Source organism: Colletotrichum chrysophilum (assembly GCF_026319265.1).
Source record: "Colletotrichum chrysophilum strain AFK26 chromosome Unknown scaffold_339, whole genome shotgun sequence".
NCBI classification, from domain to species: domain Eukaryota; kingdom Fungi; phylum Ascomycota; class Sordariomycetes; order Glomerellales; family Glomerellaceae; genus Colletotrichum; species Colletotrichum chrysophilum.
Window position 1 is genome coordinate 931 of NW_026517626.1, and position 15,381 is coordinate 16,311.

A 15,381-nucleotide genomic window follows, 5' to 3' on the forward strand; every position below is an offset into this window, starting at 1 on the left:
TCCACCTTTGTTAGTCCTCCACGATAGCGTGAAAGATTAGTCTTCTGAAGAACCGCACTGTGAAGGTATAATATCAATCTGTGAGACTGTAAGCGCCAGAATGTAGGAAGGAATCATGTTGCCTTACAGTATCAGAAGCTAGATCCCAGCGTCGACTCAGAGGAATGTTGAACAATGTCCTGCATTCCAATATCAGTTTTACGTGTTCCCTCACTCATTCTGTGTCATGGGACTTACGGTGCTGATGCCCTACCGAATACAGCCCAATGGGCCTCGGCTCCGTAGCAGTACTCCCAGGCAATGGTATCGCTGGTGCCGCCGCTGCCCCAGAGACGGGCAGAAGCCTCCACGCCCATATCAATCTATCTTGTTGTCAGTCACGGGATCTCTTGGTTCGGAGGGTGTAGCTTCGTACCGCTGCATTTGGAACACCCAGTTCGCTGTTGAAGACAATTCCGAAGGTAATCATGGGAGTACTGCGTCGTTTGTGGTTAGTCTATTGAAGACCGCAATGCTTTTGGTGTCGCTCATGGTAACGTGCTGGGGTCACTTACACGACGGCCTCTACCATGCCCTCCGCGTGCAGGTTGTATGAGAACTGCGGCTTCGTGCTATTGGACTTTCCTCTCTGCTCGTTTTCGAGATCTGCCTTCTCCTTCTTGTCAGGATTGAAAGGGTCCGACCAATCCTCCTTGGGCGGATACTGCTGCATGAAGTCCCATTTCGCCACCTTGTAGGAGATTCGGGCGTTGCTGTGTACTGTTAGCCGGGGGACACGGTTCGAATGATTCCATGACTCACGCATCGATTGATGCCTTTCCGTTCAGTTCTCCGATCAAGCGGAACTGAGGACCGCAAGTCAATATTCCAGGGATCTGGAAGCTTGCACCTAGCGGGGCGAGTCCTGGGAAGCATATCGTTAGCATCACGATAATTCTCGGGTTACGATCCTTGCCCGAACGTCATGGCGCAGAAGTGCAAAGCGAATATGATGGGGCGGCTCTTACCAGCAAGCTCGGCAGGTCCAGTACTGAATCTCAACTCGGCGTTCGCCACGAAGTTGAAACTCGCCTCGACGTCTCCCTTGTTTCGGAACGTCGCGTGAGATTGGTCGAAGGACTTGAGATTAGACAAGTCGCCAATGAGACTAATGACGGCCGAAGTGTCGACGTTGACGGTCAACTCGGTCCAAATGTGTGCAGACACGTCCAAATTCGGACACGACTTGCTGTCCCTGAAAAGATTCCAGACGAAGGTTTCCCGGACGCTGTGGCGGACGAGGTCGTAGTCAATATCGACGTCTTTCTGTTTGTTGATCCAGTCCACGAGCGCAAGGGAGAACCACCGCTCGTGAAGGAGATGCTTCTCGTGTTCGGGGGTGGAGCGCTTCTCGGTACGCCATCGGTGCTCCAGGTAGCTCTCCCATGAACCGCCGTGGTCTGAGTCGACTTCCATGGCAACATCTCGCTTCGTCTTGCCAGGAGGAGAGGCTTGTTTGCGGAATTAGCAACATGAATATCACAGGAAGGGGTTGAAAGGGCAGATCCAGTTACTTACCAACGATTTCGTTCCAATAACCCGGGTTGTCGCTGTAATCAACCCGCAGTCTGACCTTGTTGTCCTGGCGACCCTGAAGAACGGAGTAGTCATAGTCGAAAGTCAAGTTGTACACCTTCGGCCTCTCGAACTCCATCCCTCTCTTTTGGAGCTTCCTCTTCACCAGCTTGGGCAGGGCCACCGGAACGTCGTCGTTCACCAGGTCGATGTCGACCGCCAGAGCATACTTGCCAGGACCGCAATGCTCCGGCATCTCCAAGACCGTGTTGGGGACACCACCCTTGAAGAGAGTACCGCAGTTGCTGTCCTCCGACTCGTCGGTGCACACCAGCTTGGCATGCTGCCTACCGTCATGAAACTCCTCGTCACAGTCGAAGACCTCCCAGTGCGAGCCGTCGCGCTTGTCGATGCTGCTAATCTGCTCTTCGGGCCCTGACATGATGTGCCAGCCGAAGGAGTTGAGGTTGGGGTTGTCGTTGCTGCTCGAGGACTTCCGACCTCCCATGGTCTGGTCGACCTCGACACCGAAGGACTGGTCGTCGGATTCCGGGATTTTGTCGGCGTCCGGGAAAAGGTTCTCCAACGGCACTGGGAGGCTTTTAAGCTCCACCTTGAAAGCGTCGCGGTCGCAGCACAGGCCCGGCCAGACGATCTGCTTCTGCCCCTGCATGTTGTGGATCGACGCGGAGCCGGGGATGGTGTACTCGCAGTTACGACCGCCACCTTCGGCGTGGGTGCCGAACTTGACCTCGTCTTGGTGGCACTCGGGGTTGCAATTGTCGTTCATGTCGTTCCGCCATCGGCAGGACGACGTATCGATGTCGGTGTCGCAGCAGAGGGCCTCCCAGCGGTTCTTCTTGCACTTGCCCTTGCGGAACGTGGTAAACTTCTTCCCGGTGCCGCACGGATCGTTCCCCTTGGGTTTCGGTTTGAGGATCTGGCTCTGGTCGACCTCGATGCAGTTGCCCTCGTCCCACTCGCAGAGTTGCGTGCCGCCCTCCTGGATCTTGCAGCAGTAGTCCGCGAGACCCTCGAGGCAGGCATCGTTTTCACCCTCGTCGTTGATGTAGTACTGGCTGGAGGTGATGCGCTCCTCTCCAACGTCGCAGGAATTCGTCGACTCGCAGATCAAGCCCCAAAAAAGGTTAGGCGCGCTCCAGCGGCAGGTTTCTGGGTCCGGAGAGTTTGCCAGAGGACAGCACAGGTTGATCATGGGATTCTTGGTATTGGAGCCCTTCTTCTTTTGAGCGCAGCGAACGGTAGCGATTGTGTTCGTTCCGGTGGGACAAGGGTCCTCGCAGCCTGAGGGTGTGTGAGCTGTGATGTTCCGCAGTGCGGCATATCATGAGCTGGGCCATTGCTTACCTGACCAGAAACAACGTCCGTCCAGGTCAACCTTCTTCCAATCGGAGCCGTCTGCGCCAACTCCGTTTCTCTTCTTGAACTTCCCGAGGCCGTCCGGCTGCAAAACAGCGTTCAAAAGATCGTTGTCCAAATTATCCTGATCGATGGCCCAGATGAAAAGTCCACGAAGTCTGCGCGACACCGCTGTTAGCGCTACAAGAATGATGCGGTAAGAGTTTTTTTTTACTCACCCCAAGTCATTGGCAAATTCGACCTTTTCTCGAATGGTTTTCTCGTTGTCGTATGATACCCACTGATCGCCCCGATATCTGGATAAACGTCGTCAGAAATGCAACAAGAAAACAATTTCAGACGTTGATACTCACTTGAAGTACATGACCTTCTCTTTTTCATCATAGACAGGAGTCGGGTTGTTGCTGTCGATAGTGTACTCGATGTCTTGGTATGACATATAGCCTCCAGTCCCCTACAATGATGTGAGCCAACAGTTCGTACTTCACACGCAAAGATACATCAGTGTCCAGATACACGGAAGTGGCACTTACCGAGCATTGTCCCGCCGTTCCAGGGTCCGCGAAAGCACACCCTGGGGTATCACAGTCTGGGTCTTCTAGCTTGTAAGTTCGGCCGTAAAAGGCAAGGCCCAAGTTGACCTTGTTTGCCGGCACACCGTTCCTCCACAAGAGATCGAGACCATGCTTTATCTCAGTGAGGTTGGTGTGGGCATAGACATACGGCCCGATCCAGTCAGAGTCCTCGTCCCAACTTCCGTGACTGGATTTAGATCTCAATTAGCAGGCCGGTTTTCTAGTCGAGATCACCACGATTGAGATCGTGACTTACATATCATAGGTCATCAGGTTGACCCAATCAACATACGGCACGACGGCGCCAATGTCAAACCAACGCATATACCAGTAAGAGGTCGGCGCGGTGAAGGAGACCCCCAGTCCCTTACCATCTGCCTGGAAACGAAACCAGATATCCTTCATCAAGAGAACAAAGTTCTGAATATCTCTGGTCTGGCCACCGCGGTCGGGCGCACCAGGGTACTCCCAGTCAATGTCAACTCTGGGCGCGTGTTAACAGCGGAAATAATAGACGGCACAACGAAGCTCACCCATCAAATCCCCACTATGATCCGAGAGAAAATCGTCAGCATGTATCAATCAGACGTCGTCGAAGCTACGAACCTCTGTCATGAATCGGAGGAGCTTGTCGACAAAAATGCTTCGCTTGAGTGACGTGCTGGCAATGTCGCCGAATACTGGCTGCGTATCGGTACCGTTGTCGCTGAAGGTCCAGCCGCCTAGAGCAAGCCAGACTTTGAGACCGGGCGCGCGCTGCTTGAGGTTCGTGACGGTCTGGAAACCAGCGATGGTGGCGCCGCGAATAGGATGAATCTCGTAGGTGTCGGGTTTGATGAAGCCAAAGGCCACGTTGATGTGCGTCATAGAGTCGAAGCGCACGTGGCTTATGTCTCTCTGCGAGCAGCCTCTCCGAAGGAGAATCCAGCTTTCGAAGTAGCCGATGACGAGATCGCGGACATCACCATCATGGCCCGTGGTGACAGCGGGGACTTCGCAGTTGCTCTGGCATCCGTCACCGCAGAAAGACTACAGATGCGATCAGTATGTAAGTCAGAAGTGGAAAGAGCGAGCAGGAACTTTCTTGTTCTTGTTCATAATGGACATTACCTCGGTGGTGCCGCAGTTACCCCATTTGTTGCAACACACTCTCAGAGGACATTCTTTGCCAGGTGGATCAGCGTACGCGCCGCAGTCGGCTTTGGAGTCGCAATCAGAAACGCAATCGGGACCGCAGTGATCTTCCTCGTAGCCACACTAAAACATCATTAGTGAGGGCTCAGGAAGCGTTGTCTGACCCCGAGAGATCTCTTGCCACGTACAAAGCCACTACGTCGAGATTAGCCCGGTTCGACGGTGTGGACGCACATTCACTTCATGAAGAGACGCACCTTTTCCCATTACAGCATGCTGTGGGATTTCTGCAAGGGTTTTCATTAGAGCATCCGGTTTGACGTTCAGAAAGAAGGTGCCCAGAAACAGACGGATTTGGAGATACGGGCGTCAGGCTTGAGCCAAAAGCAGATTGCGCAAAGAATGACAAGAAGAGTATTACAGTCCACAAGGAAAGTAGCCTAGGTTGAGGCGGATCGGACAATGTAAACAGCCCCATGATGGAGGAGTTTAGATGGTCTGGTGGACGCAGAAGATCTCCTGAATTACTGGCATGAAGTGTGTCAAAGATTGAGAAAGGTTGCCTTGAAACGTGGGCGGTAGGATAGTATCCTTCCCTACCTGATGATTTCTATTGCAAGGACAACGGGAAAGCCTTAGGATGCAATAATCTGAGTCGGTGCCTGTACGTATTTGGTGGTCGGCGAGCTCATAGGCTGACTGACCCAAACAGGACATGAGCCGAGATCGCCACATTCTCGGCCTTCAGTGTGCGAACAAATTTACTGGGATCTCGTTCCCACGAGGGCAGACCGACTGAAATCCACGATGAGCTAAAGAGATGTACCTCTACATGCGTGTCGTGGGTGGCACTTCTCGTCAATTCTCTGGGCGTAAGCTGCAATAATGCACGCTGCAGGGGACGCGGACGGACCCACAGAGGCAGGGGCCACTCGAATGCAACATCGAGTATTGCATCCATGCCCGGAATGTCAGATCCATCAGCAGCTTGCCTGGAATACTTCGTGAGAAGATGAATGAGGGGCCCGCTCGCTGGTCGCCATTTGAAGTCTGCTAACGGACCAAGCGATTGCACTCTTCCGAGTCCGTCTCTGAGATCCCGGCCATTTGAACACTAGAGATTGAGGACTCATCCGTTCCTAAGTCCTCGAGATTGACTCTTCTGTCTTCTGCCGTAGTTGTTCATTCTGGAGCAGAGATGGTGGTCCTTAGTATTTCTTTGGCCTTACTGGCTAGCCATATCCCCGGGGCATTGGGTCTTGTCTATCTTGCCAACATCACGAATACTCCCGATGGCCTTTCCAGCTCCTGCATTCAAGTACTGAACCAAGGCGTCAATTGCGATGCCGTGCTTCTGGATATTGATGCGGCCTTTTACGAGACTGATGCGGTGTTGATTTCATTGTGCACCACCGCTTGTACCACTGCTCTCACGACGTACCAGCGGAGAGTTGCCGGCGCATGCGGCAATAGCAGGTACACTGACCATGAAGGGTGGTCGTATCTAGCCACGTATGACTTTCAGGAGCGTTATGAGGCATACCAAGCTGTTTGTCTCCAGGACTCGTAAGTTCATGTTTTTCAAACTCTGCGGGTGGTATTTGGCTCGCTAACAACTTCATGTTCATCTTCAAGGTCTGGTCGAAGATGCAATGCTGCAATTCGCGACGCCCTTCACATGGACCCAGATGCGATGACAACATCGGCAGCCCCAGGTGCGTTTAATGTTTCAATGGGTTTAACGAAAGCCCATGGGTTGAAACTAACCAACATGAATAAAGAGCCGACTCTTCCCTGCGACAATTGCTTCCTCTCAAGCATTGCGTTGCGCATCCAACAACCTCTTGCATCGGACGAGCTGATAGCATCGAAGTTTTCATCTTTGACATCGTCTTGCGGCAGCACCACCATAGCCATTACAACACCAGCAGAAACTACGTGGGCTATTCCGTCAGTCACTCTCACGGTCAAATTGAAGTTATCTGTGGAGATTCACGATCTTGACTGACACCAACGTAATTTTAGCCCAACTTCTGAACCTATATCGACCCCCGAGTGCGTTGGGACGACGTACACCATACAGTCCGGCGACACTTGCTTGAGCATTTCCAAGAGTCGTGGTGTTAGTACTTCACAGCTGCTCACCGCCAACCACCTTCCGGCGTTCTGTTCCAACTTCCCCAGTTCTGGAACGATCTGTATTCCCGACAGCATTTCTTGCAAAACGTACGAGATGGTCAAGGGTGATAAATGCCGGGACGTGGCGTCGAGGAACGACATCAGCTGGACGCAGGTCGTGACCTGGAACCCTGAGCTCGGTCAAGCTTGCGAATACATCGACAACTTTGCATCTAGGGGCTACATCCTCTGCGCCTCGAATCCCGGTGGTTCTTGGGTTCACCCGTTCCCCGAGGACGAGGTCGACATGCCTTCGCCCAAAACAACCGCGATCCACCCGTGAGTCTTGACAGAAGCCAAAACCTTTCTCTAGAAACCAGCTAACATTCATCATAAAGCAAGCCAACCGTGGAGTTTGAGACTTTTGAAGCCATGCCGAGCCCAACGCGGGCAGATTTACTTCCTAACTTGGGCGTGCTGAATCCCCTTGCGAACGGAACACGTAAGGACTGCGCAAACTACGCAGAAGCGCCGATTGAGCTGAATGCTACGTTGACGTACGACTGCGAGGACGTTGCTGCGATCTACGATGTCAGCTTGGATGATCTCAAGGAGTGGAACCCGGATCTTGCGATCACCGCTGGCATTGACAGCGAGTGCGAGCTCCAGGGCGGATACCGCTACTGCGTGTCGCCCGACGAGCGACGATGGCCGGATATGACCGAGTACTGCGTACGAGAGACCGTTGCTGAGCCCGGCTGGAGTTGCGCGGACTACGCGTTCTGGTTTGGGGTCAATGTGACGCACCTCAACGAGTGGAATCCGGATATTGGGACAGAATGCGAGAACTTTCACACAGGTATGTCAAGTTAACTCGATAAATCCGCTCATCTGGCGTCGACTGACATGACAAACCAGGTTACACTTTCTGCACGGGTGTCAAACATTTCCGGCCCGCAGGTGAGGACTCTAACATCACCGGTTCTTGCTCAAGTATATGCTGATCAACTGCTAGGTCAAGTCTCAAGCTGCACCCGTTGGGTCATCGCAAACGCCACCGAAGGTGACATCGCTCTACATCCTTTCCCGCCCCAGAAAATTGCTAACCAGCGGATGCTTCATTGTAGCTGACACCAGTCCTTGCGATCAGTTTGTGAATAACATCAAGATCCCACAGGCTCGCTTTGTGGCGTGGAACCCCTCGGTAGGATCGGATTGTAAGTCTCAATCAAGGCCACTGGCTCCACAAGTCGCGGTTACTAACCCAGCGTAGGTTCCGGAGTCGTCAAGAACTACGACTATTGCGTTGCCATTCCCTCTTGGTCGCCGCCGGCGTAAGCAGTAGGGGTTGCCTGTGAGGAGCAACGAGGATAATCAAGCACAGGGCACATCATGTATGGTGGAGCTGGTTTGGTGGGCTGCTTTTCTGACTGTAACAATAATTTTACAACAAACTATCAATTTGGACTCATCTTATCCGCTCGTCACTCGCTTACCACTCGACTCATGTGTGCTCAAATGCAACGCAATCCTTAGACTTGGCAACTCTGCGCCGCTTTCGAACCCGGCAGCGGCGCGTCTTATGTCTCACGCCACTCAACAGGCGCAGTTGTTCGCATTTCAGTCCGACTGAACCCCTCAGGACTGTGTATTAAGTTACATCAGCAGACGAAGCCTGGATCACATTGAATGAGAGTCGCTGCCTGGCCTTGGCTTCGGCATAGAGTGGAGCCTCAAAAGAACTTCTGAAGGGCCAGCTCGATGATCCTTGTCAACGACCAGCCCTACCCTTCTCGGTCATTAAGATTAGATCGATTGATAAGAAGTTTTTGTCTCCTGACTGTCAACGATAATTTGGTAACAAGAAAGGAAGCGAATCTTAGTCCCGAGTGGCCAGGTCGAGTGGAGGATAGGCAAAATGATTAGCTCGTCTCCTGCTCTATTACCCTTGCCCGCTGAGCTCACAAAGGAGTTCGCCTCTCCCCGCCCTGCGATGTGGGTGCCGCAAATTAACGCGAACCATGCCAAGTGACAATATTTGGCACATATACTTCCGTCCACACACAGGCTTTCCTGAACCAACTGACGATCAAAGATTTGTTTCTACTCCCGAGATAAACCCTCAAGCCATTCAGCCAAACCCACATGCCCGCTCTTCCGCGCAAACCCTGCCGCATCCAACCCTGTTATGTACTCCACCGCATCAGCTCGGGCTCCGTACTGGACGAGAACCTCGGCAAGCTCTTGGTCCCCTTTGGAAGCTGCGACTTGTAGACCGGTCATGCGGGGCGTTGGCTTTCTCCCCGGCATGTCATCTTCCCATGGATTGGAGTTAAATGGGGCGTTGACGTCCACGCCCTCGACGCGACTAAGGGCGAGTCTCATGATATCCGTCCGCAACTTCCCATCCAGGTTTGAAGAACTGGCAATGCTACCCACCAGGCCTCCAGACTCCCATTCGTACAAGTCGCGACCCGGCGGCCTGACCTTGTCGCCGGGGAATATCGTGAGGAAGTCCAGAGCTTGGTCGAGTGATTTGCAGCTCGCCAGATAGTCACCAAGCGATGACACACTACAGTAAAGTCCCCTTGAGGCTAACGCAAGGTGAAGGTTCCTCAGCTTCTGGCTCCCAAATTCGACGCTGTCGTCCCTTGCAACACCAGGATCTTGGCTGCGTATTCCATGCTGCAGGAATCGCTCTGTCTCTGAGTTCACTGGATCATGCACCCAGCCAAAGTTGAGGATATCAGTCCACATGCTTATTTCGTCTGCCGAGTTGCTCTGTTGTTTTGGTGAATGCTGGTATATTGCGGTCCAATAGGCGGTTCGCGGCTGTAGCAGCATCTCGTTCAGGAGGTCAAAGGTGGACCTATCGGGAGGTCCCGGTAACACACCAATAAGGTATCTGAACAGAAGTGTGTGTCGCCTTACGTAGCAGATGACTAGCAAAAGATCGGCAATTTCCGGTAACAAAGCTGAGAGGTCGGTCTGGTCCTCTCGGCCGAGCTGGTCAAACTCGTCTGGATCATTTGTGATCCATAATCTAGAAGCGAGACTTTTCATCCTAGAGTAGTCTTGACGTGGCAAAATTCGAGTCAGCTGGAGCAGGAAGAAATTGCGCGTGAGAAACTCACCATGTTCTCCTAAAGGTACGAAGGCCGGATCGAGATACCGTGATTTAACAGCCCCCGCGAAGAGGTCCAGCTCTAGGAAGTCACTGATGTCTTCTGGTGGTACATCCCACTTGTGCTTCGTCGCTCCTTTCCTCAAGTGAGACAACACGCCATCCAGGTAATCGCTCAACGACAGATACTTTGCAGCATACTGGGTGGCAAGCCGAACGAAGCAAGTTTCCGTAGGGTCGGCAAATTCGTTCTTAATCTCGTGGTTCCAATCTCGGGAAGAGCGCAAGGAAACTCTCAACCCCGATCCTTCGGGATTCCTGTAAACTTCCATGTCGCGTGTCGATGATTCGTGGGAAAGCGGAAATTAGACTGATCCTCGGGCTGGAATCAATCTTAAATACTAGTATAAGGCTGTTTGCCTGATCCGTCTCCGCTCGAGTACACCGGTCAACATATGTGGGAATTGGGGGGCAGAAATGTGGCCCGATAACGGACGGGATTCGCATGAGCGCTTACCCGCGATTGGTTTGCTTCCAGCACGAAGGAAGCGGGGAGCTGGAGGAACGTGGGGGCCGTGCATCCGTTCGTCTTTCCGCGATCTTGGCGTTGCTCAAGGTTCGGACCGAGGGGCGGCAACGTCCCGGCTACATTTCCGAATCCGTCTGTAATCTCCACCCACGGCTTTTTAAGGCTTGGTGGCGGACGGCGCTCCGGGGCCGCCAGTGGGGCAGCGGGTCGCGAAGGATCGGACCCCAACCTGCTTGGCACGAAGCTGAACTCATCACCTCACGTCGATGCGGCCAAGAGGCACAGATTGTCATGGTTCGTGCGATGGATGCGTAGAGCATAGCTTCGACTTTGAATGAAGAGGAAACTGCCACTCCCCGCCTTCTGACTGTGAAAATATCCTGTTGATTCGTGATGACATCGACAATGGGACGATGAACGAAAACCTTCCGTCTTAAAACAGATTATGTCGGCTCATGCAAAGTGAAAAGAGTAAGAAATATTGTCAAGGAGAGTATGAAGATGTAAGTAAGTGAACCTAGAAAGACCCAAGCCCACAAGTCTGGAAATCAGCTGTCGACGATTGAACTCGTCCTTGTAACCTTTCCCATCTACCACCCATTGCTTCCGTAAGATCCAAACCAGTCTTGGCCTAGTCCCTGAGAGCCAAGTCCGTTGCTCTGGCACATGTTGGCCCGGGCCTGCAACTTGGACCGTCCAAAGACATTAGACGCCTCGTTGACCGATTGCAGACCTCGCCTGAACTTTATCGGGGAGCCAAGCTCGAACGTGTTGATGTTTTTTACTTCCCAGGCTTCTTTGGTGGTTGAGTCCAGTGCATAGAGTTTTGCCTGTCCCGCTTTCACCTTTCGCTGGAGGACGGGCCGCTCGTGAGACCAGAAGATGTTGTTCAATTCTTTGATCTGGTACTTCTTGCCTGGCTCGTAGAGGGCGAGTTCTGACGGCGTCTCCGTCATGATGATGATGTCTCCGTAGCATGCTTCAGCCATGGCCGCCGACATTTGTTGGAAATAACGGATGGTCGGTGGCACTGTTCCGGGAGGTTTCGTTGCCTCGAACTCTAACTGCTTTTTCCTGACAGGATCCAGCCAGCTTCCGGGCGTAAACATGGCGTAAAAGTCTCGGACGCCCGAGTGACTAGAAGCGTCAAGGCTGTTGGGGAACAGATTCTGTACGGGATCATTCGTCAGTTCCATCACTTCAAGGACCTTCAATGGCTTCCCAAAGACGTGTGAAATGCATACCCAGATTGTGTACCGGGCCTTCTGGGACTCTCCGCATGCCCATTCTGTGGCAGCAACGGACAGACCCGTTGCTGCTCCAGCAGTTGTGACACCTTTGGAATAGAAGACACACGTATCGGTAAGGGCCGCCTTGTCTCCTTTGATGTACCGAAGGAAGGTTTGCCAAGTCATGTGCTTGAGAATAGCCTCCGAATCCGTTTCGTCGAGGGCAGTTCCATCGTTCTGGGTAGGACAGAACACGCAGTTTGAAAGATCGAACGCAGGGCCCAGATTCATGTACAACATGTCCGGCTCCTCGACCATAACAGACCATGAGTCATCATCTTTGCTAGACGGAATGACGGGCGCAGGGTAACGAGGCACAGGAGAGCGCTTCCTGGGTTGTCGTCGGAACAGAGGCTTTGCCTGGCTCGGCTGAGGCTGCGTACCTACATCGCCGCTATACTTGAGTTGGGTGCCACGTTTGAACCCACCACTCAGGTGTATCGCAGTGTCGTCAAATTTGAAACAAGAAACCGTAGAGACTGACAAGAAGAACAGGAAAAGAATGGCACGAAGCCGCAAGGACAGAACGTTGGCCATGGCTTCGGGATGATTGATTGTGAAGACGCGCCAGGCACCGCGCCAAGCAGCTTTTGCGTGAAGAACGTGAGGCGGAACGAACGAAGGTTGTAACGAGTGGCAGTGGTGAAGAGGGAGTGTCGTCAAAGACCGACAGTGGAGGGGCACATCCACAACACGACGATGGAGCGACTTGCACCAGAGATGAAGGCAATACCGACCAAAGTCCGTAAGCCGGGCGACGGATGCTTGGGGGTGCTTTAGAATGGACAAAAGTCTTAGATTAAGCCAAGATAACAAACTACAGTCAGCGCATTCTCATCACGATACTCCATAGCACATTGCCCAAGCGTAGCAAAAGGATTCACAGGGGCAAGGGTTGTTGAGGACTAGAAGTTCACGCAAACTCAACTTTTAAGGAGGTCATGTGCTAACTTGAATTTGACAAAAGTTCCGCGGATAGATGCGGAAATAACAAGCGCAATATACATAAAGGAACTCAACTGATCACCCACGGCGAGGCAGAGCAGTGTCCTTGTCACAGTACATGATCGTAAAATGCCTGCCTCGCATGGGTTCGTGTGGTGATGATGCAGTGTAAGACCACCCCTGCCTGATGCAGGGGCAGCGATGTTCTCATTGGGTACACCTAGGGTCCTGACTGTCCTGCTCTCAGCTTGCATAAGCCTCGGGCGAGCCGTCTCGTCCGAGGTTTGCTTGGCAAGGTGACAGACCATGTGCCCTCTCATGTCCAGAATCCTGAAGTCCGGCTTGGCGCTTCGAGCTGTGAAAATTGCTACTCTATTTGGGGGGCATCAGGTGCTTCGGGAGATCACCTGGGCCGCGATAGATCACAGGCAGTGAGAAAACATGGCGGATTGAAGGAGCGAGGGCAAGCTAACGGAAGTTCAACTAGCAGGATGGAGATGAAGGGTGGAACTATTGATGCATCCGTCAGGCGCATGATTATTGTCAGCTATGCATGTTCGAGATTACCTGTTGCCTCTCCAAGTGAGTGCGAACCAGAATTATCTTACCATGGGTTTTCAAAAACTGTTGCCTAGAGGCGACGTTCTGTATCTTCACGATGAACTGACAGTACAATAGGGAATACAAAAAGAAGATCTTCTCAACCACGACTGCTTCTTGATTTGTAGCAGCATCACATTCTATTGGAATTGTGCTCTCGTTGTCGCACGCCTAATTTGGCCTTACACTCGTTTTTCAACTGATCCCAACTATCTTTTCCATATTCAACTCATCAATCACTCAATCTGAATATCTCAGTCTGGTATTTTCCACAATGAGACTCCAATCTTTTGCGGTCCTTGTGGCCCAGATTTCGTGGTCCGTCGTCGCCCAGTCATGGGATGTCGAGCCGCCTTCTACCGCCGATCCGAATACGCCATCAGACTGCACTTGGTGGCACGTTGCCGAGTCCTCTGAGACTTGCGACGCGATTGCAACTTCCTACGGTCTTGAAGTCTCTGATTTCACCTCATACGTGAGTGCTGCCCGTTCCATTGTCGCGTGTCATCCAGACTGACAAGACAGAACCCCTCTCTCGCTACGGCTTGCGAGCTTGTTACCGGAAACTCTTATTGCATTGAGAGAAACTGGGGCATTCCTCCTGAAGTGCCAGTTACTACCACCACCAGTGCTGCCTCGACGCCGACCAGCGACCCTGGTAATGGAGTCGTGACGCCAACTCCGATCCAGGACGGAATGACCAAGGACTGCAACAAGTTTTATTTCGTCAAGACGGGAGACGGGTGTGCAAATATCGCCAACAACAATGGTATTGCCCTTACAGACTTCTATAGCTGGAACCCAGCAGTTGGGAACACTTGCAGCGGTCTCTGGGCTGAGGTGTACGTCTGTGTCGGTATTGTTAGCGGTGGAACAGTCACATCCCAGCCGCCGGCAACGACAACTGCTCCGAGTAACGGTATCTCTACCCCGACCCCCATCCAGGAGGGCATGACGACTAGCTGCAATAAGTTCCACTTTGTCAAGATGGGAGACGGCTGCGCTGCTATCGCCAGCAGCAACAGCATCGCGTTATCCGACTTCTACGCCTGGAACCCCGCCGTCGGGGATACATGCGCAGGACTCTGGGCTAATGTCTACGTCTGCGTAGGCGTCATTGGCAGCAGTGCTCCTACTACCACGACTGTACCAGCATCGACCACAACGGCTGGTAACGGCATCTCCACCCCTACTCCTATCCAAGAGGGCATGGTTGACAACTGTAACCGCTTCTACATGGTTAAGACTGGGGACGGCTGCGCGTCTATAGCTTCCGCTAACAGTATCCTGCTGTCTGACTTTTATGAATGGAATCCTGCTGTGGGTAACACTTGCGCCGGCCTCTGGGCTAATGTCTACGTCTGCGTTCGCGTGATCGGATACACAGCCCCGGTCACCACAACGACAGCTCCCCCAACGACGACCACGGCGCCGGGGAACGGCATCAGCACTCCTACGCCGATTCAAGAAGGCATGGTTGGTAACTGTAACAAGTTCTATAAGGTTAAGAGCGGAGATGGTTGCGCGGCGATTGCGTTCAGCAACGGCATTGCCCTCGCTGACCTGTATAAGTGGAACCCGGCTGTTGGAAACACGTGCGCCAGCTTGTGGCTGGACACTTACATCTGTGTCGGCGTCGTCGGCTCGACACCCACTACTACTCTGGTTACGACCACCAAAGCTGGCAATGGTGTCGCGACGCCCACACCAATTCAGGAAGGCATGACTAAAAGCTGCAAGACCTTCCATCTGGTTGTAGGTGGTGACACGTGCTACGATATTGCGGCTAAATCGGGTATTACTCTGAATAACTTCTACGCCTGGAACCCGGCGGTCGGAAGCAACTGCGCAAGCCTTTGGGGCCAGTACTACGTCTGCATTGCCGTTCTCTAATTGTCTGGTGTCAAGGATAGCAATACCTAAGTTGTTGTAATGGTAGACCAGAATTTTAACAGCGGGCCGAAAGAGTGCCTAGTATTATATGTTTAGAGATCCCTTGCTGGATAGGCGTAACACAACTAAAGCCATACCATCTGTACGCACTTAGATATAGGAATTTTACGCGATCCCTAAAGGCTATGTCAACTCGTGCTCGCCAGCCTGACGTTGAGATATTGGCTTCAAAGAGAATGA

At 52.6% G+C, this 15,381-nt stretch overlaps 5 protein-coding genes across 5 annotated transcripts; 2 read left to right on the forward strand and 3 right to left on the reverse strand.

Moving 5' to 3' along the window:
- Positions 1 to 233: 233 nt before the first annotated feature.
- On the reverse strand, positions 234 to 4,616 carry COL26b_014329 (uncharacterized protein; the record flags this gene model as incomplete). Its single annotated transcript, XM_053186904.1, has 14 exons — positions 234 to 362; positions 416 to 476; positions 555 to 752; positions 802 to 904; positions 1,008 to 1,490; positions 1,558 to 2,859; positions 2,923 to 3,092; positions 3,153 to 3,230; positions 3,288 to 3,388; positions 3,468 to 3,696; positions 3,766 to 3,993; positions 4,043 to 4,056; positions 4,116 to 4,538; positions 4,590 to 4,616. The coding sequence occupies 14 exons, from the start codon at positions 4,614 to 4,616 to the stop codon at positions 234 to 236; spliced, it is 3,546 nt and encodes a 1,181-aa protein (XP_053029147.1).
- Positions 4,617 to 6,876: 2,260 nt separating this feature from the next.
- Positions 6,877 to 8,099, forward strand: COL26b_014330 (uncharacterized protein; the record flags this gene model as incomplete). The annotated part of the gene is made up of 3 exons (XM_053186905.1): positions 6,877 to 7,100; positions 7,160 to 7,620; positions 8,035 to 8,099. The coding sequence occupies 3 exons, from the start codon at positions 6,877 to 6,879 to the stop codon at positions 8,097 to 8,099; spliced, it is 750 nt and encodes a 249-aa protein (XP_053029148.1).
- A 765-nt stretch (positions 8,100 to 8,864) lies between these two features.
- On the reverse strand, positions 8,865 to 10,217 carry COL26b_014331 (uncharacterized protein; the record flags this gene model as incomplete). The annotated part of the gene is made up of 1 exon (XM_053186906.1): positions 8,865 to 10,217. The coding sequence occupies one exon, from the start codon at positions 10,215 to 10,217 to the stop codon at positions 8,865 to 8,867; it is 1,353 nt and encodes a 450-aa protein (XP_053029149.1).
- A 787-nt stretch (positions 10,218 to 11,004) lies between these two features.
- COL26b_014332 (uncharacterized protein) lies at positions 11,005 to 12,240 on the reverse strand (the record flags this gene model as incomplete). The annotated part of the gene is made up of 2 exons (XM_053186907.1): positions 11,005 to 11,583; positions 11,659 to 12,240. The coding sequence occupies 2 exons, from the start codon at positions 12,238 to 12,240 to the stop codon at positions 11,005 to 11,007; spliced, it is 1,161 nt and encodes a 386-aa protein (XP_053029150.1).
- Positions 12,241 to 13,522: 1,282 nt separating this feature from the next.
- On the forward strand, positions 13,523 to 15,141 carry COL26b_014333 (uncharacterized protein; the record flags this gene model as incomplete). The annotated part of the gene is made up of 2 exons (XM_053186908.1): positions 13,523 to 13,723; positions 13,774 to 15,141. 2 exons carry the CDS (start codon positions 13,523 to 13,525, stop codon positions 15,139 to 15,141), a joined length of 1,569 nt encoding a protein of 522 aa, XP_053029151.1.
- Between the last annotated feature and the right edge of the window lie 240 nt (positions 15,142 to 15,381).